The sequence below is a fragment of the Humulus lupulus genome, chromosome 7 (genome assembly GCF_963169125.1).
Source record: "Humulus lupulus chromosome 7, drHumLupu1.1, whole genome shotgun sequence".
NCBI lineage: Eukaryota > Viridiplantae > Streptophyta > Magnoliopsida > Rosales > Cannabaceae > Humulus > Humulus lupulus.
In genome coordinates this window covers 127,390,579-127,409,952 of record NC_084799.1, presented here as the reverse complement: position 1 = coordinate 127,409,952, position 19,374 = coordinate 127,390,579, and the positions used below count along the sequence as shown (strand labels likewise).

The window sequence follows — 19,374 nt, the reverse complement described above, 5'->3', positions numbered from 1 at the left end:
CAGCTCTCATCTCTCTCCATAACGTCGAGCTGCTCTCTTTCACACTCAGCCTCGGCAAGAACCAAGCGACCCCGCCGACGCAAGAACCAGGCGACCCCGCCGACGCAAGAACCAGGCGACCCCCCTGTCGACGTAAGAACTAGGCGACCCCCCCGCCGACGCAAGAACCAGGCGACCCCCCCGCTGACGCAAGAACCAGGCCACCCTGGGGTAAACTAGGCAGACCTCCAATTGTTTATGAGGTATTTTTTTTTTAGATTCAATTTAATATGGAGAAAATACTTTAAATATAGTAACTGTATTTTTTTGTGTTGGAATTATTTTTAATTAAGAGAATCACTCTGCAACCGAGAGTTTTATGTGTACATAAAAGATTGAAGTGCTGGTTTTTGTTGAGTTTTAAAGTACTTGTTTGAAGAGTTGTTGTTCTTAATTCTTTCCTGTGCATACCAGTTGTTTGTTTCATTGTTTGTACTGAGTTTGAGTGCATAAATGTTTATTATTGGTGCTAAGGTGTCATTACAGGATCTTGATATTGTGTAGGAATTATTTTTGGGTGTTCAAGGTGTCATTACAGCTGAGAGTTGTCTTGACAACACCAAGATTGATTTTTTTCTTCATTGTTTTGGAACAAATGTTTTTTTCAAAAATTCAGAGCAAAGGGATCAAAGCTGATACAATAAGAGAGACAATCTTGTTCTTTTTGGATTTTAAGGCATTTGCTTTTAGCTCATGATTATAGACCATAGAGACAACCTTTATTCCTTTTGCAACATTTTCCCAATGATCATTACCACCTTTCATTTTCCATAGCAGTTCAAATTATGTACTTTCTTACTTCATGGTTATTCAAGCCCTTGCCATTTTCTTTTTTCAAGTGTGAATATGTGATTATATGAAGCATACATTAGCAAGAAGGATATTCATTTGTAATTGAACAACATAAGCTAATCAATATGGCAGTAAATGAAAGTTGCACGCTTTGTATGAAGAATGCATAAATGTGATTTATGAGCACATAATAATAGTTTATGCATAATGGCATAGAATAGTAAAAGTCAGAACCATGCCCTCAGCTCTGTGGGGTAATGCATAGTATGACCATTTCCTTTCTTTTGTTCCCTCCATTGAGATAAAAGGATTCTTCCTGCCTTTGTCTTTCCAAAATTTCAAAACAAAAGTTGTTTTTATGTGATATTTGCTTGATCCCAGAAGAAAAGCATATCTAATTCAAAATTTGATGACCAGGTATGTTTGTGTTTTAATCATTTTGATCACTTTCGGAACACGAGTTCACATGTTTTAATAAATTTATGGGTTATGCCAGTGGCTTTATAGCTTCCCAGCAGAAATCAACTCTAGCAACTGGAGCTGGTTGTTCAAATGATGAAAACTTGCTTGAATGCTCTCCTTCATTTTGTGATTTAGAGAAACAAGTTTTTGGATGTGAACATTACAAGAGAAATTGCAAACTCCGAGCTGCTTGTTGTGGCAAGTTATTTACATGCAGATTTTGCCATGATAAAGTCAGCGACCATTCAATGGATCGGTAACCTTCTATTTGTAATTCATTTGGCATCTTCAATTATTGGATTATATGTATTTGATTCAGGGTGGTGGTTATGTCTATGTAATTAATGTGTAGGAAGGCTACAACTGAAATGATGTGTATGCAGTGCTTGCAAATTCGGCCTGTTGGACCAGTATGCAAAACGCCTTCCTGCAAGGAGTTCTCAATGGCAAAGTATTATTGTAGTATTTGCAAATTTTTTGATGATGAAAGGTATGCACCTTGACTATAACCTTTCCACTTATATAGATATACGAATATTACTAAATTTCAGAACTTGAGGTGTATTTTTTTTTTCTTCGTCTTTTTGTTTTTAACTTGTGACATTATTTTATTAATGAAGTGTACTCATCAAAGAAAGAAAAATTCGTTCAGTATATACTCAGGAGTTTGCTATTGCGAGTTTTCATTTATATTTAACTGTATATTGAAGGTCCTGATACAACATTTGTGAAAAATACACGCAATAAATAGCAAAGATGATACAGAATTTTATATATTTCTTGTCTCTGATATTTTTTCTCAACGTTTTGCATTCCCTTCATTGCACACATGCTGCCAACGAAAGTTTAATATAATCTGCATTTTCTATCATTTTATCATCTAGGAGAATTGTCTGAATGGTTTGATATGGTTAGTAGGTTTAGTTCTTTATACATCCTGGACACTCATCAGTCATCAAACATTCTTCTCTTCTTCTTTGTCATATCAGGGAAGTTTATCATTGTCCTTTCTGCAACTTATGTCGCGTTGGAAAGGGACTTGGTACTGACGTGTTTCATTGCATGACTTGCAATTGTTGCCTGGGAATGAAAGTCCCAGAACACAAATGTTGGGAGAAAAGTCTGGAGATAAACTGTCCCATCTGTTGTGAATTTTTGTTCACATCTAGTGCAACTGTGAGACCTCTTCCTTGCGGCCACTACATGCATTCATATTGCTTTCAGGTTGGTTCTTTTTCATAATCTTTGTTTTGATTCAAGTTCTCATGTTAGTTCCATCCCTTTCCCATTTCCGAAATACCTTTTAAAAATTGTTGATACGAGATTATGCTATTTTTCCCATCTTGTCAAGCATATACTTGCAGTCACTACATTTGTCCAATCTGTAGCAACTGTTGGGCCGTATGTACGAAAAGATGGTGATGGAATTTGGATAGTAAGATTTCATTTTTATGAATGACATATAATATTATCTTTTACTATAAATTTTCTTCGTTGATCTTAATATTTCTTTTACTTAAAAATTTACTTCATTGATTTTTACATTTTCTAATAATTTGTGTTTCATGTGTTGACAGGATCATGGACCCATTTGATGAGCACCTAGAGGGTGATGATGAGCAAGCTGATGTTGATTCCATCGATGAGCAGACTGATGGTGGTTCCATGGATGTTGACCACGAGGAGGAGGATAATAATAAAGAGAACGTGGAAGATAAAAACAAAACACATAAGCGGACACGAGGCATAGTGCGATTGACGAAGATCACAGCAGATAAAATTAAAGGAATCAAACGCCATTTGAGGTTCAATAGCAGGGGGCAATCGATCGGGACCCCAAACAGAGAGCTTCAATGTTATTTAGGAATGCAAGCCAAAAGTATGGTGCCAATTAACATTGACAATTGGTGCGAAGTTCCTAAATCTATATTGGACAGCTTATGGAAGGATGTCAATGTAAGACATTTTAATATGTTTTGAAATAAATTGATGAGTTTTATATTTTCTTTTGCTTACAAAGTTTCTTAAACTATTTGCAACTAGCTTTCCACCTAGATGAGAATATGCGAAAAAATATTATTGGCTTAGTGGGTAATAAGTGGAGACAATTCAAATGTAATTTGAACAAGAAGTTTATAGTCCCTTAACTTAATGACCCATCTCTTTTGGAAGCAAACCCTCGTGGTCTCGATAAACCTCCACCAAGCTATCATATAGAAGAAACACATTGGAAAGAATTTGTCAAGAGAAGGACATCCAAAGAGTTTCAAGATTTTAGAAAATTACAACAAGAAAGACGTAATCATTTACAATACCCTCATAGGACTTCACGCCATAGCTATACTGAATTGGAAGCTGATTTAGTAAGTACATATATAGAACGTATTATGCCTGATTTTATGTTTTCTTCATTTGATGTTAAAATTGACCTAATTCTATTACATGCAGCAAGCTAAGTGGGGCACAACAGAGCAAATAGATCGATCTATACTCTGGAAGGAGGCCAGAAAAGATTCTTCTGGCAACTATGTCATCGAGCGTGACAAGGTCAAGGGAGAGGCCATCGTAAGTTGTAAAATGTTAAATGACTTTTGATAATTGTTTTATATTTTAGTAACAAACATATAATTGATTAGATTTTGTACAGGAAGACATGCTTGAGCAAAGAAAAGAGGGCAAACTGATTGAAATCGGAACAAATGACATCCTAACACAAGTGTTAGGTACTGCTGAGCACCCCGGTCGAGTTCGAGGCCAGAGTCGAGGTGTCACACAAAGAGACTACTTTCATAAGCCTGTTGGGGGGGGGGGGGGGATCTAAGAGGCTTGCAGAAAAAACAAATTGAGTTCGAACGACAATCCAACATACGACATAGGGAAGAGATTGAAAAGTTGAAAGAATCTTTCATGTCCAAGCTTGAAGAATTATCAACCAAGATGGCACATATGCAAGCTAACTTTGATAGTCATTCTAGCTTTGGAAGCCATTCTAGAGTCAATACAATAGAAGTTGAGGCCCCAATTGACACTGCTCCAGAAGTTGAGGCACCAATGGACACTACTCCAGATGTTGAGGCACCAATTGACACTACTCCAGAAGTTGAGGTACTAATGGACACTACTCCAGGAGTTGAGGCACCTGTTGACACTAGTATTTTGTATGAGACAACTACACCTTCACCTTCTATTCATCCTGAGCCACTAAAGGTAAATTCTCTTATATTTTTTAAGAAATGATTATTTAACTTATACTAACTATAACATCATTGCAAAAAGATGTTAAGTGCAAATTATACATTGAGCAAGGTGGTGATGTTGTGGCTCTTGGATGGGTGGTGGCTACCAAAGGCAATGTACATGGGAAAAGTTTAGCACCTGGTAACTATCGCGTGGTTGTTGATAGATGTCTAGATGGGAGTGCAAAACTACCTGTCTCAGTTGGGGATGAGATGACTCTTGTGGTTCATGCGGTCAACAGTTATGTTGCTTGGCCATCGCATCTGATCATTACTTATGATCATGAACAGGTAACTTTTAGTGTGCTGTAAAAATTTTCATCTTGAAAGATCCATAAATGTTTAATTTCATGGAGAGAGGGAGTAAATTGTGTAATAGATGGGGATTTTGACAAAGAAATATATGGTGTGGTACTGGTGAGGAGCCATGTGCCAAAGGAATTGACATAGCATACTTAATTAGTCTCTTAAATTATATATTTACATTATTGGTTTAGGTTGAAATACAACCTATAAATTGCAAGTGCTGCTGCAGACAGATAATAAAATAGTGTGTTAGAAACTTCTCTTTTGCGATATTTTCAAAATGTCTTTCTCATTATGCCCCCCATGAACAACCATATATGTTCACACTCTTAAATTCTTACATTTTTTAATACATTTGTTCTCACCTCCTACAACTAAAAGAATTATAGCCCTCCATGAAGAATATTATATATATATATTTATACATGTATATATGAAAGGAAGAGATCAATTTTGGACGGGCATTTGCATTGATAATAAACTGAATGTATTTTGTGATTTTTTTATCTAACTTTTCTATGTTAATTGTGAAGGAACCCAAGAGACTAAAGAGAAAGAGGATTTCAGCAGCTTGTCCGCCAACACAAGACCTAAAACATCCTCCACAACATCTTCCCACTACTCAAGAAAAGGCAGGATCAAGTATGGCTAGTAAGTCGCCGATTATCTTCAAGGTTCCCACTGGACTTCCCATGTTTTTAAAGATACTTCTAGGTTCAGTTAAGTACGTAGAACCAGGATTCATGATTGACATTCTTATGGAGACCAATATTATGGGCGAACAATATACCTTATATATCTCACATGAGGATATAGTACACTTTGGACTTATGGAAGAAATCGGCGCGTCTTGCATTTCATTCTATATCAGGTAAATTTTAAATTAATAAACATTATATATTTTAGTTTCTTTTTAAGTATAACTATAATATCATTAACTTTCATGTATGCAGTATAATATATTCAGAGTTGTGCGATAGAGAGATATCACACTTTTTTGGTTTCATTGAGCCATCGTGGTCATCGAGAATTGGGACAAATATGGATAATCGGGCTGAAATTATCTCAGAGCGTATCAATAACACAGTAATGGGTCAAACTTGGTTAATGCCATATCATTTCTTGTAAGTAAATTTTTCATTTAATATTAATTTTACTTATACCTTATGATGTTTATTTTAATAACTTTGTTTAAATGCAGACGTCACTGGATGTTAGTGATCATTGATCCAGATGACCATACATGTTACTATCTTGATCCACTTAGAAAATCTCCTCCAAATGATTTGAAGAACCTTATGAACAAGTAATACATTTGAAACTCATTTTAGAATATAATATGGTTATTTGATATGGAAATAAAAAATTAATATGCTCTTCATATTGATGTATATATAGTGTCTCTTCACACATTAAGCGAAAGACAGGAAGGAATGAAAAAAATTACAAGTGGAAAATAGTCAATTGCCTTCGTCAAACATCGTCAGTAGAATGCGACTTTTATATCATAAGGATGATGAATGACTATTGCTTGAATGAGACACCAATGCGATGGCTAACTAGTAATGTAAGTGTATCTATTAGTATTGAACTACAATTCTATTGGATTTAATTTCTGACTTAGTTTTTATTTTGTGTTTTGTAGTGTGGTGGAAAGAATACATATACACTTGGTGAAATTAATGAAACTCGAAATGAATGGGCAGCCAAGCTTCTTGAGCGGATGAGTTATAGTTAGAGTAACTTTTGAAATCAGAATTAAAAAATATACTAATTGTAGTATTTAGTTAGTACTTACATAGTTATTCCAAGTGTATATTTTGATATTGTAATTTTAGATTTGGAACATACTGAGTTCTATTGATTTTTTCTGCCTATTGATTATGTCTGAACTATGTTGTAATTACACAGGAAATTATGAATGAATATAGTGGTTGAAAATAGAGAAATGAAAAAATTCTCATATTCTACATGGGACGTCGGTCTCCATGAACTTGTCGTCTTATGTATTGCAGGGGACAATGCTTGCACATAAATTGTCATCTCATGTACTGCAGGAAGATGACGCTTTAGTAGGAACTGTCGTCTCATTTATTATAGTAGATGATGCTTGCACAGAAATTGTCGTCTCATGTACCACAAGAGACAACGTTTGTATAGGACCCATCATCTCATGTACGACAAGAGATGACACTTTTATTTCAACTGCCGTTTTATGCTTTACATGGCATGACATTGCATGGGACGACGGTATTAGAACCGAAGTATGAGAGTCCATACGACGGTTTAAAACCATCGTCCCATGTCAATTTTGTAGTAGTGCAACTTAAGCTTACTGACGAGCTCAAGGCCACAAAAGAAAAGATGGAGGCTGAAGCTGAACATATGAAGGCCAAGACAGCTGAGCTCGAGAAGGTGAATACCCGGCTCGCGGAGCTTGATAGGATCATTGCCAAGCTTGAGGAGGAGAAAGCGGTCACTTTCAAAATAATGGAGGGTGAAAAGGCTCGTCTTCTCACAGAGTTCAAGGAGAAGAAGGATCGGGCAGTCGATCTAGCCATGTATAGGATCTGGGCCAGTAATGCCGATCTCGATACCAGCTTCCTAGGCTCTTTTGAGGAAGAACTCGTGGCCAAATGGAAAGCTCGGTTCGACGCGGAGGAATCTGCTCGGGAAGAGACAGAGAGGGCCAAGGAGGATGCTGAGAAGGCTAAGGAGGATGCTCCTCCCTCCTAAATCTCGACCCGGGGCTGCGTCCCTCTGACCCTTTGGTAATAGTTTTTATTTCTGTTTTTTATGCCCCTGGGGCCAAGACAATTTATAGCTCGTGTAAGAGCTATTTTTTCTTTTATTCACGATATTTATAATAACGTTTTTGACTTTACTTTAATATTGCTTTACATTTCCTAAGATGAAATATTTCAAGCAATTTATATTAAAGAGTCCTTATATCTATTTATTAATACAAACATGTGATGGATTTTAAGCTCGAGCTTCGATGCATTCATGCATAGTTTACTCGACGTATCCGTGTCCGATCTTGTTTATTTGTCAAGGTTGAAACTTACTTTTACCATGCACCCGAAGGTACTCATATGGCGTGTAACGTAGGTGGTTTAGTTATATCTTGTTTTTTTAGTTACTTTTCCTCGTCCTTGGGTAGCTCCCCAGGGTTATGAGGTCGAAACTATCTGTTTGCAAGATATTCCGGCCTTGATCTCGACTCAACTTGAAGTAGGTTTATTTATGTTCCAACTTACTGTCGATTAGTTTGAGCTGGTTTGTTCCAAACCTATTCAAGTCGTGATTTTGGTTCGTAGTCCATACACTTTTATTTTTGATCTAGTTATGTCTTAGATCGCGCATTTGGTTTTATCCAAATTACTTTGCCTCGTGCATTTGGTTATATCCAAATACTTTTATTTTTAATAATTTGGTTATGTACAAACTATCTTAGCTTGCACATCTGGTTATATCCAAACACTTTTATTTTTCATTAGTTTGGTTATGTCCAAACTATCTTAGCTCGCACATCTGGTTATATCCAAACACTTTTATTTTTCATTAGTTTGGTTATGTCCAAACTATCTTAGCTCACGCATCTGGTTATATCCAAACACTTTTATTCTTTTCGTATATGCTATTTTATTTTTTCAAGCTGACAGTATATATACCACTAATGCCCCCTTAATATCCTACGAGTGTGACCATAGGTTATTAAATCAAGAGAGTTTGCAAAAAATACAGCATATTGAAACGAAAATGAAGTTTATTCGAAATTGAACAATTTATTAACAGAAACATAACAAAGATAAACAAGCATGGTTACAGGTGTCATTGTTCCTATACTATTGATAGTAAGGTCTCATATGTTCGCCATTCCATGCTCGTGGTACACATATTTCCATTCAATCTTGCCAATTTGTAGACGCCAGGTCGAATAACTGATTCGATCTGGTAAGGTGTTGGAAATGTGCCCTGAAAGCATATGTAGTAGACATTGTTTTTATGAAATAAATAAATAAATTGAATTTGTTATGCATATATTTTATGGACTATATTATTCTGTGATAATATTAAGTAAATATCAAGAAAATTCCTAAGTTCATATATGTGATCTCGAACACGTATTGGTACTAGAGGATTGTATTTGAGATAAATGAACTTGAATAGTTCGCAGTAAAATAAAGTTATGGAATCTTTAGATTAATTACTGCAAGTACGGTCCACTAGTATTATGAATACATGTGATGTAGATCCGGATCACTAGTGTGGTAGGACACTTTAGTGGAGGTGCTTTATATATTAGAGAATATATAGAACTGGACCAGATATGTTTATTAATACTTAGTTAAATACCGTTTCGAAGTATTAATTAAATATATCAACTGATGATCATAAACAAATAGATCTTAATCCAGAAGTTACTATGAACTCCTGTTTATGTTATATGAGTTCTTTGATTCACTTGTTAGGGTCTGTCAGAATGATCAGGCTAGAAACTTTTGTTTTGGGAACTCATTAATATAGATGGCTAGGGACATAGTATACAGATATGGAATCTATGCCTTCTCGCAAGAGATTGAATGATGGTTCTCTTAAGGGTTGACTTTTGGGACTGAAAGGTTATTGAGCTCAAATTCATAATTTAGTTATGAATTAACCTTCACTAGTAGAGTCAATGGTAATTAAGGAAACAAGAGATAATTAAAAGGGTAAAACGGTAATTTTATTCCCGATTAATTATGAACCATTATTAGAGGGTCAAGTTGCATGAAATGATTATATCAATGGCGCTTTATGATTATAAAGTACTCAGTAAATGAAATGTCTATAATTACAAGAGTGCAGTCTCATATTTATAGTGGAATAATCATGAGATTAATAAATTAAGATTATTTAATTAAAGAGTTTAATTAATAATCTCAAATTTATTGGAGCTTGGAATTATAGGTCCATAGGTCCCCATAGCGGCTCTATCAACACTGTTCAAGGTAAGAGTTGATATGAAGGGAAAATAGTTTAAAGACATATTTAAGAAGAAATTTGTTCTTCAGGCCAAATATGCAATTATATGATAATAGTGATTAATTAATTAATTACAAATTAGTTGTAGTTAACAAAATTAATTAATATTTAATTATTGTATAATTTTTGAAATTATATTAAATAATTAAATTAATTTCGAAATTTAATTAAATAATTAATTAATTATAATTTTCGAAATTATAATAAATTAAATATTTATTTTCGAAAATTTTAGATTTAATTAATTGGTAGAATTAATTAAATATATTTATTTGAGTGGGAGATAATAATCTGATAAGTTCAAATTGGATTTAAATTTAAAAGATTAATATTTATTCAAATAATTAATTATATTTGATAATTAATTAAAATGATAATTAATTTGAATTCAAATTTGAATTTGTTATCAGTTTGTTAGATCTTATCTGACAAAGTAATTTGAATAAATAATTAAATAAAAATTGAAAAACAAACATCCCTAAAATTAGGGAAGCTACATGTGCACACACAATCCATGGACTGTGTGTGGCGTGTAGGGCAATTTAAGGGAAGGGATTTTCATTTTTATTTATTTATTTAATTAATTAATGGATAATTCAAAATTTGGTTTTTTGGATTTTTTCATTAATAGAATAATTAATTAATTAAAAAATAAATTGTAAAATGGTTACAGATTTATTTTTTAAAATTTGAATATTTTCTTTTAAGTATGACTAATCAGAAAAATATTCAGAAATGTGTATGTGAGACAACTCTGAACATTCGCTCTGTGAAAAATAGAACGATAGTTTTCTCTCCCTGAAAATAAAGAACCAATTCTCAGGCCTATTCTCTTGATCTCATGAGTTGAGTACATCAAGTAGAATCACAAATAAACTATCCTTCATTCTCTAAGTGCCCACACATTTCTTGAGGTGTAGAGAACGCTTTGGAATATCTTGGTGTGAGTACGTGGGAGCGGCTTGGATAGGAAGATCGTTCTAAATACGAAAAGATAGCAAGGACACTTGATAGGGTTCAAGAGGTATGATTTCTATTATTATCTTGCATATGATTAATGTATGTATATTAATGGATCTGCATATTTAAAGGTAGTTTAAATATGTTACAAAATTTTTGTTGTACACTGGGCCAACCACACCACCATTCCGCTGAGTATTAGGAAACTCGTTCCTATCATAAGGTCCTTCCCAATTAGGCCCTAGCACGCCAGCAGTTGGGTCCTGTGTAGCCAAGAACACACGCCTTAGCACCAGATCGCCCACACTGAATTTTCTATGTCGAACGCTCTTATTGAAATACCGACTAGCCCGCTGTTGGTATGCATTATTTTTTATTTGAGCCTCGTCCCTTCTTTCTTCAATTAGGTCCAGACTTACTTCGAGCTGGGATTGGTTCGAGGCTTGGTCATAAGCGTGGGCTCGAATGGTGGGTATTTCGACCTCGATTGGCAGCATAGCCTTGCATCCATATGCCAGAGGAAAATGGGTGTGTCTTGTTGAAGTACGGGCTATGGTTCGATATGCCCACAAAACTTGGGGCAACTCTTTGGGCCATTTCCCCTTAGCTTCTTCCAACCTTTTCTTCATAGAACTCTTCAGGGTTTTATTTACAGCCTTGACTTGGCCATTCACTTGGGGATGGGCCACAGAGGTAAACAAGTCGCTATCGAATTGAGTACTGTTATCGGACACTATTTTCCTTGGCATCCCATATCGACAGATGATGTTCTTTACTACGAAGTCCAGAACTTTCTTCGAGGTAATTGTCGCCAGAGGTTCGACCTTGGTCCACTTCGTAAAGTAATCTACTGCGACTACTGCGTACTTAACTCCACCTTTGCCAGTTGGCAATGAGCCTATGAGGTCAATTCCCCAGACCGCAAATAGCCATGGGGAGGTCATCTTAGTTAGCTCGGAAGGTGGAGCTCGAGGGATTGTGGTGAACCATTGACACTTATCGCATTTTTTGACGCAATCAAATGAATCTGCTTTGATGGTAGGCCAGAAGTACCCTTGGCGTATGATTTTCTTGGATAGGCTATGCTCCCCAGTGTGGTCTCCACTAGGGCTGAGCATTGGGCGGGTTGGTCGGGTTACAAGGCATTTTTACCCGTCCAATGTCATAATCGGGTTAGCAAAAGTGACCCGTAACTTGCCCAATTAAGAATTTTTTTTTTAACCCGTCCAATAATTTGGGCGGGTTGGTCGAGTTAACCCGCCCAAACCGAAATTGTATTTTTTTTTGGCGGGTTGGTCGGGTTGGGCGGGTTGGGCAGGTTGGTCGGGTCAACCCGCCCAAACAAAAGTGGTAATTTTTTTTTTAACCTTTTTGTAATTTTTTTTCTTTTAAATACTAGTACTAATAGTGTGAAGTTTATATTTTTAAGCTTAAAACAATATTTTAAATTTATAGTAAAAAAATTAAAACAAAACTTAATTAATTTATATATTTATTTGAATATATTAAAAATAATAAATTCTTAATTGGGCGGGTTGGGTTATATTGGGCGGGTTGATAATTATTTTTAACCCGCCCAATGTAACAATTGGGCGGTTTAAATTTTGGTCAGTTTATTCGGGTTGCGTTTTTTTGCGGTTTTTTCGGGTTGGTTTGGGCGGTTTATTCGGGTTGTAAAAATTTTTGCACAGCCCTAGTCTCCACAGAATCTTTCATTAATCTCTTCTATGATCTTCTTAGCTTTAGGTGGAGTCACACATCAGAGTAATGGCATAGAGTATCCTCTTCTATATAGCCTGCCATCCATAATGGTGTACCTGGGAATCTGATACATCAGTTTTTGAGCCTTGGTCCGCTTTGCTGGGAGAATGTCAGTTTCAAAGTACTAAATTATCGGGGTCATCTAGGTTGGCTCAGAGTTAATCATGCAGACATCTTCCTGTCCAGGCTCGCTTATACTGGGTGTCGAGAGATGTTTGATTGTCACGACGTTCAGCTCGTCGACCTCGGTGGATGTGGTGAGCCTGGCTAAGGCATCTGCATTTGAATTTTTCTCACGGGGAACCTGCTCTATCGTGTAAAATTCGAAATGCTTGCGTGCAACTCTTTCTTTTTCTAAATATGCAGCCATTCTTATTCCACGAGCCTGGTATTCCCCTAAGATTTGGTTGACCACCAATTGGGAATCACTGTAGCAATGTATCGCCTTAGCCTTGAGTTCTATGGCTATTCAAAGTCCTGCCAGTGGAGCTTCGTATTCAGCCTCGTTATTTGACGCTTCGAAATCAAATCTCAAAGCAGAGTGAAATCGACTTCCCGTTGGGGTGATCAGTATAATTCTTGCCCCCGACCCATTTTCATTGGAAGACCCATCAACATAAAGTTTCCATAGCTCGCGGGCTGGGGTTATAACTTCATCGTCAGTCATTCCAGTGCATTCCACTATGAAGTCTGCCAGGGCCTATCCTCTTATGGTTGTCCTAGGATAGTAAGTGATCTCGAATTGTCTGAGTTCAACGACCCATTTTAGTAATCGGCCTGAGGCTTCTGGCTTGGATAAAACTTGTAGTGGTTGATCAGTCAGCACATGGATCGGGTGCGCCTGGAAGTAAGGTCGGAGCTTTCGAGATGAGTGGATTAGGTCGAGAGCCAACTTCTCCATTAAGGGCTATCTTGATTCTTCCCTCAGTAACCTTTTGCTAACATAGTATACTGGCTTTTGCACCTTCTGTTCTTTTCGGACGAGAACGGTGCTAATGGCGTGCTTGGTCGTAGTGAGATATAGGTACAAAATTTCTCCTGCGATAGGTTTCGACAAGATAGGAGGTTCCGCGAGGTGCTTCTTGAGCTCCTGAAAAGATGGCTCGCATTCCTCTGTCCACTTGAATTTTTTGCCTATTCTCAAAAGGTTGAAAAATGGAAGACAGCGGTCTGTAGATTTCGAGATAAACCTACTCAGTGCTGCCATCCGTCCAGTCAAACTTTGGACATCCTTATGCTTTCGAGGTGAGGGAATATCAATTAGAGCCTGGATCTTGTCAGGGTTGGCCTCTATTCCTGGAGCATTCACAATGAGACCTAGGAACTTCCTTGACGACACTCCAAAAGAGCACTTATGGGGGTTGAGCTTCATGTTGTACCTCCGTAACATAGCAAAGCACTCTTCAAGGTCGTCCACATGGTTATTGTTATGTTTAGATTTAACTAACATATCATCAACATAAACTTCCATGTTGTTACCTATCTGTTCAGAGAACATTATGTTTACAAGACGTTGGTAAGTTGCTCCAGCATTCTTGATCCGAATGGCATGACATTGTAGCAATATAGTCCTTTATCTGTCACAAAAATTGTATGCTCTTGGTCTAGGGCATGCATGGAAATCTGGTTATATCCAGAATAAGCTTCCATGAATGACATAAGTCCATGCCCAGCTGTGGCATCTACGAGTTGGTCGATTCGAGGTAGGGGAAGCAGACCTTAGGACAAGCTTTATTGAGGTCTGAGTAATCAATACAGGTTCGCCATGTCCCATTGGGTTTCAGAACTAGCACCGGGTTGGCGACCCAATCGGGGTAGAAGGCATCTCGTATGAATCGGCTTCCCTTTAACCGGTTGACATCTTCCTTTAGGGCCTTCTTCCTGTCGTTGCCTAGGAGTCTTCGCTTTTTCTGCTTCGGGGGGATGCTCTTGTCAATATTTAGAGCGTGGCTTACCACATTCGGATTTATCCCTACCATTTCCGAATGTGACCATACGAAAACATCCTGGTTCTTTTTTTCAAAAAGCAAATTAATTGTTATTTTGTTTCTTCTGGAAGGTTTTTCTCTACCTTCACTGTCCTCAGGGGGTCTACTTCCTTGAGCTTGACCTCTTCGAGCTCTTCTAACGGCTTGAGGTCAGCTCTTTCCTCTATTCTTGGATCAATTTCTTTGTCTATCTCGAAGACTGTCCCATCCTTATTCTGAATTACAACAAGTGTTTGTGCACTTGTCTGTTTCTTTCCTCCAACGAAAATGCTATAGCATTCCCTTCCTGTGAGCTGGTCTCCTTTCAGTGTCCTGATGCCACTAGAAGTTGGTAACTTGATGGCCAAATGCCTCCAACCCTACTAGGGCGGGTCTCCCGAGCATTACATTGTAGCACTACAAGAAAAAATGCTTTTAATAACACCAAATATGTGTTATCAAAACCTACGATAACACTTTCTGATGTGTTAAGACAAACTATGTTATCGTAGGTCAGGGTACTTTACATAACACTTTATCAGTGTTATACAGATGTGTTATTGTACTGTCAACGATAACACAATTTCTGTGTTATTTTAATATATAGATAAGTGTTGAATTATGTTATTTATAGTCGATACTATAACACTTTTTTTGTGTTATACTACACTTTAGTATAACTCTTTTTTTTGTGTTAAACTACATACAGGGGAGATGGGTGAGGACATGTGGGGGATGGAGCTTATTTGAAAAGAATAATAACAATACAAGAGATTTTGCATAGTTATGTATATTAAAAGAAAGAAGCTATAAAAAGAACCTTGAATATTATAGGATTGCGACCTCCTGAGTAGTGTACATCCTCCAATTCCCCAAAGGGGGCAGGCAAAAGGGCGATGGGAATCTCACCAAAGTAGAGATATGTGCTTCCCTCACTCTTTTCGAATAACTCTGGATGATTACAGACCTGGCACCACACAGTAAAAAATAAATAAAAATTAGCTTCCTCACTTGATTGCTTGTAGCAATTAAATTAATTTCAGGAAAGGAGGTGGAAAAGCATAGCTTACCTTCCTTAGCTGAATGACAATATTCATTAAATTAAGGAGTTTTTTGTCATTAAGTTGTCCACGATTGTTGTCAAATAACTCAGAAAGAGATATCTTGTTCTTGATAGCTCGATTAAAAGCTTGTTGTCGTGAACTCAATTTGCAGTGCACTGTGATCTCTGTTTTCCTGGTAAGCTCTGAAACTACATCTGTTTTAACTCGACGTAGCATGAAAGATTTTAATATTGAATGCTGTGAGAAGAATCAAAAGCACAATACAAGTCAGAAATCAATTTTTAGATGCATCCACTCGTACATTTAAAGGCAACAATGATTGCATCATCTCTTCATTAACAATATGTAAACACTAATAGCAGCATTATTAACAAAGCCTATTTCTCAAAAAAAAAAAAAAAAAAAAAGCCTAAAGCTAGAAGAGACCTAAATGGTAAAAGCAAACAAATACCCTCACAGACCTCACCAAGGTCTCAAGCTCACGAAAAGTTGATACGTCAACACATGATTTGAGGCAGCACATTTCTAATGTTAGCATTGCAAGTTAAAGCAATTGAATAATGTTGCATAAAAGAGAATCTTTGAAGATAAAGAAGAATCTGGGGAGGTGTTGTGGGAGAAGATCAGATTTTGGGTTACTATGTGTGTGTTCAAAGTAAAAGAGTTCAAAGACGTCTTCTCAGATAATGTTTGGAATTGGCAGTGTATTTAGTAATATGTTTCTAAAGTTCTTATCTTTTCTTTTGAATGGTTCTGCCTTCTCTAAATTAGATTCTGGCTTAGTTTTGGTTCTGTTAGTTTCAGGAGTTTGTTTACATTTCTTCCTGTTTTTGCTATAGATTTCTCAATAGCTTGCTCCTATACCAGACTCTATATTTCCATATTTCCATAATCTCCTTTCTAGATTATTATCAGTCACAATATAAGCTGTAATTGTACAACTATGTTATGCATTTTCTTGTTTATAATAACAAAATTTTATTGAAGAATTCAAATAAGAAGAACATCTGGGATTTGAAGCTAATTCAGAGAATGATTATGATAACTAAAATGTAATAAAAGCCAAGAGAAGACAGAAGAGTCAAAAACATTGTAAGAATAAAAAAGAATAGTACTTGAAACAGGAGTAGTTTAGAAATATATTATTAAAATGATATCTAGACACTAGATGAAATTGATGATGGTTCCACTATAACAGCTAACAAAACAGTTGCCAACATCAAAATTTTAGCATATCTAGAAACTGTAGCTGCTTCAACCTCTCCACACATAATTAAAGATGCCAAAAATTATCAAATAGAACATAAGAAATTCAAATTTAATAATTCAATATTTCTGCAAATTTAAACATTAAAGGAATTACTAAGCACAGAGTTTAAACCCGTCCAACAGCTAAAAGATTTGGTATATGTGCTCATAATCACAATTGGTGGAGGGAGAAGAACAAAAATTATTCCCATACTTCCCACTTCCCAGGCACCATAATCAGCTCTAAACATAAAACTCCAAACAAGCTGGACTGTTTTGTTAAATGGGTAATCACATGCATGTATAGCAAATTAACAACAATGCAGAACACACAAAATCTTATATGTCTGTGTTAGTGAAAAAGAGAAATTATTTACCACAACTCTTCCACACTGTTCTGTAATGGAGTACCAGTAATCAGCAACTTGTTCTTGGTGCTAAATTCCTGTCAATCACAGCACTAGCAAATGGTAACAAACTAAACTTGAAAAGGAAAGATAAAATGGGCAGTTGTAAATTCAATTGCCATGATTAACCTACCGAAAGTGTTGTATACAACTGTGCTTCACTATTTTTTAACCTGTGTGCTTCATCAACCATCAGATAGCACCACTTGATCTTTGAAAGGACAACTTTATCTTTCAGAACTACTTCATATGTAGTCAATAGTGCATTAAACTTTATTGGCCTGCCAACATTTTTGTTATTGTAGAATTCATACTGCTGACAAACCTGCATCCAACAGAAAAATTTTAAGAAAAAATGAGGCACACAGGTAAATAGGCTCTTTGATGAATGCAAGACAACACAATTTGGTGAATGGAATTAATCAAAGCAGATTTTCCAACACTAGGAACCCCAACAACCATAACAAGCAGAGTTGGCTCTTTCAAAATCGCTTCCTTCAATTTAAACTCCACCAGCTCAAGAAGCTTCGGTACATACACACATATACATTACACGCCATTAAAATCAATAGAACACGAAAGCAAAACACTATTAAGGAGTAAGAACAAACTGAAGAAAACTTACTTACCTTCCTAACAGAAGTCTTACTGTGTGCATTTATGGGAATACAATCTTGTTGGAACGATTCAAAATGACGAACCCATTTCTACAGAAACGAAGTCCAATAAACAGAAATAACAATAATGGATAATAAATAAATAAATAAAAAATGAAAATGATTACCGGCATGATATTGGGATTGGCAAGGTCCTTCTTATTGAGAGCAATAACGCGTCGTTTGGCGGAGAGGTGAGATTGAAGGTCCTGGTTGGCAGACGACAGGGGAATTCGAGCGTCGCGGACCTCAATGACAAGGTCAGCTTACTTGAGTCGATCGCGAATGGCGCGGGAGGCTGTGGCCATGTGACCAGGGAACCAATTGATAACTCCACCGCCAGCGTTGAACCCCATTTCTCCTAAACCCTTCTTCGCGAATTTCTTTACACCCATCTTTCTGTTTTAGCTAGAAAACACTGTGAAGTGGTCAAGTCTATATTCGAACGGGTTTGGCGAATGAATAAATTAGCAGTTAGTCGAAGCTGGAGGAAGGGTGGTGGCAGCTGCCGAGTCGAGGTGGTAGTGACTGTGAAAGAATGAAGGTGGAAAGAGAAGAGAAGAGAGATAGGTCTACGGGAAAGACCAAGAGAGTACGAGAGAGATAGACCGAGAGAGACCAGGAAGAGAAAGAAAGAAAGATTGAAGAAATGAGTATAGGGGAAATGGGTACACGGGAAAGGAAGAAAAAACTTAGGGTTTGGCGCCTGAAATTTTTACCTTGCCGCCTAAATTTGTCTCATATACAATAACTCTTTTTAAATACTATTATAATCATGTGTTATGGTAATGGGTGTTTGGTGTAGTGTAGGCCGATGGTAGATCCACTACTACGAATTCCATCATCTTGGTTGTCGAGACTGGGAAGTCTCCCAAGGTTACAGGGAGTTCGATGGATCCCATACAAGCAATCCCTTCTCCTGAAAATTCATACAATGTTGTTGCACAGGCCTTTAGGTCATGAAGCGTGAATCCCATCTTTTCTAAGGTGGCCTTATTGAGGATATTCACTGAGCTCCCGTTATCAACCAGGACTCGGTGAACCCTCTTGTTCGTGAGCTGAAGGGTGATGACAAGTGGGTCATTTTAAGGAAACTGCACATGAGACACATCGCCCTCAGTAAAAGTTATAGGTTGAGATTCAACCCTCTGCTGTTTTGGAGCTCTGGGTTTGGGTTCGTAATGGGACCCATCACCTGTTTCCAGCTCATTCACATATTGTTTTTGGACGTTCCTGCCCGATCCTGCAATATGTGGTCCCCCCGAGATGGTTACGACATCTTCTCCATCAATCGGAGGGGGTCGCTCATCCTCCCTTGTTTGGGAGTTGCTGTTTTGGGCAGGCGGTGCTGCTGCTACCCTCTACCTGGTAGAAGCCTGATTGGGGTTTTGGTTCCTTACATATTGCCTAAAATACCCTCCCGAGATCAGGCCTTCGATCTCGTCCTT

General features: G+C 37.0%; 3 protein-coding genes and 1 long non-coding RNA gene across 4 annotated transcripts; 3 read left to right on the top strand and 1 right to left on the bottom strand.

Annotated features, from left to right (window-relative positions):
- Positions 1–945: 945 nt before the first annotated feature.
- On the top strand, positions 946–2,535 carry LOC133792178 (zinc finger protein BRUTUS-like). The gene is made up of 3 exons (XM_062230093.1): positions 946–1,549; positions 1,646–1,783; positions 2,283–2,535. Exons 1-3 carry the CDS (start codon positions 1,314–1,316, stop codon positions 2,533–2,535), a joined length of 627 nt encoding a protein of 208 aa, XP_062086077.1. The 5' UTR covers positions 946–1,313.
- Positions 2,536–3,430: 895 nt separating this feature from the next.
- On the top strand, positions 3,431–4,388 carry LOC133789902 (uncharacterized). Its single transcript, XR_009873775.1, has 3 exons — positions 3,431–3,656; positions 3,742–3,858; positions 3,941–4,388. It is a non-coding gene; the product is annotated as an uncharacterized LOC133789902 (long non-coding RNA).
- A 16-nt stretch (positions 4,389–4,404) lies between these two features.
- On the top strand, positions 4,405–6,807 carry LOC133792177 (uncharacterized). The gene is made up of 7 exons (XM_062230092.1): positions 4,405–4,444; positions 4,570–4,820; positions 5,369–5,706; positions 5,789–5,959; positions 6,037–6,141; positions 6,234–6,402; positions 6,481–6,807. The coding sequence occupies exons 1-7, from the start codon at positions 4,405–4,407 to the stop codon at positions 6,571–6,573; spliced, it is 1,167 nt and encodes a 388-aa protein (XP_062086076.1). The 3' UTR covers positions 6,574–6,807.
- Positions 6,808–16,871: 10,064 nt separating this feature from the next.
- Positions 16,872–18,639, bottom strand: LOC133789900 (protein CHROMATIN REMODELING 5-like). The gene is made up of 5 exons (XM_062227573.1): positions 18,055–18,639; positions 17,900–17,977; positions 17,730–17,795; positions 17,404–17,595; positions 16,872–17,308 (listed from the first exon to the last, which is right to left on the bottom strand). The coding sequence occupies exons 1-5, from the start codon at positions 18,058–18,060 to the stop codon at positions 17,237–17,239; spliced, it is 414 nt and encodes a 137-aa protein (XP_062083557.1). The 5' UTR covers positions 18,061–18,639; the 3' UTR covers positions 16,872–17,236.
- Between the last annotated feature and the right edge of the window lie 735 nt (positions 18,640–19,374).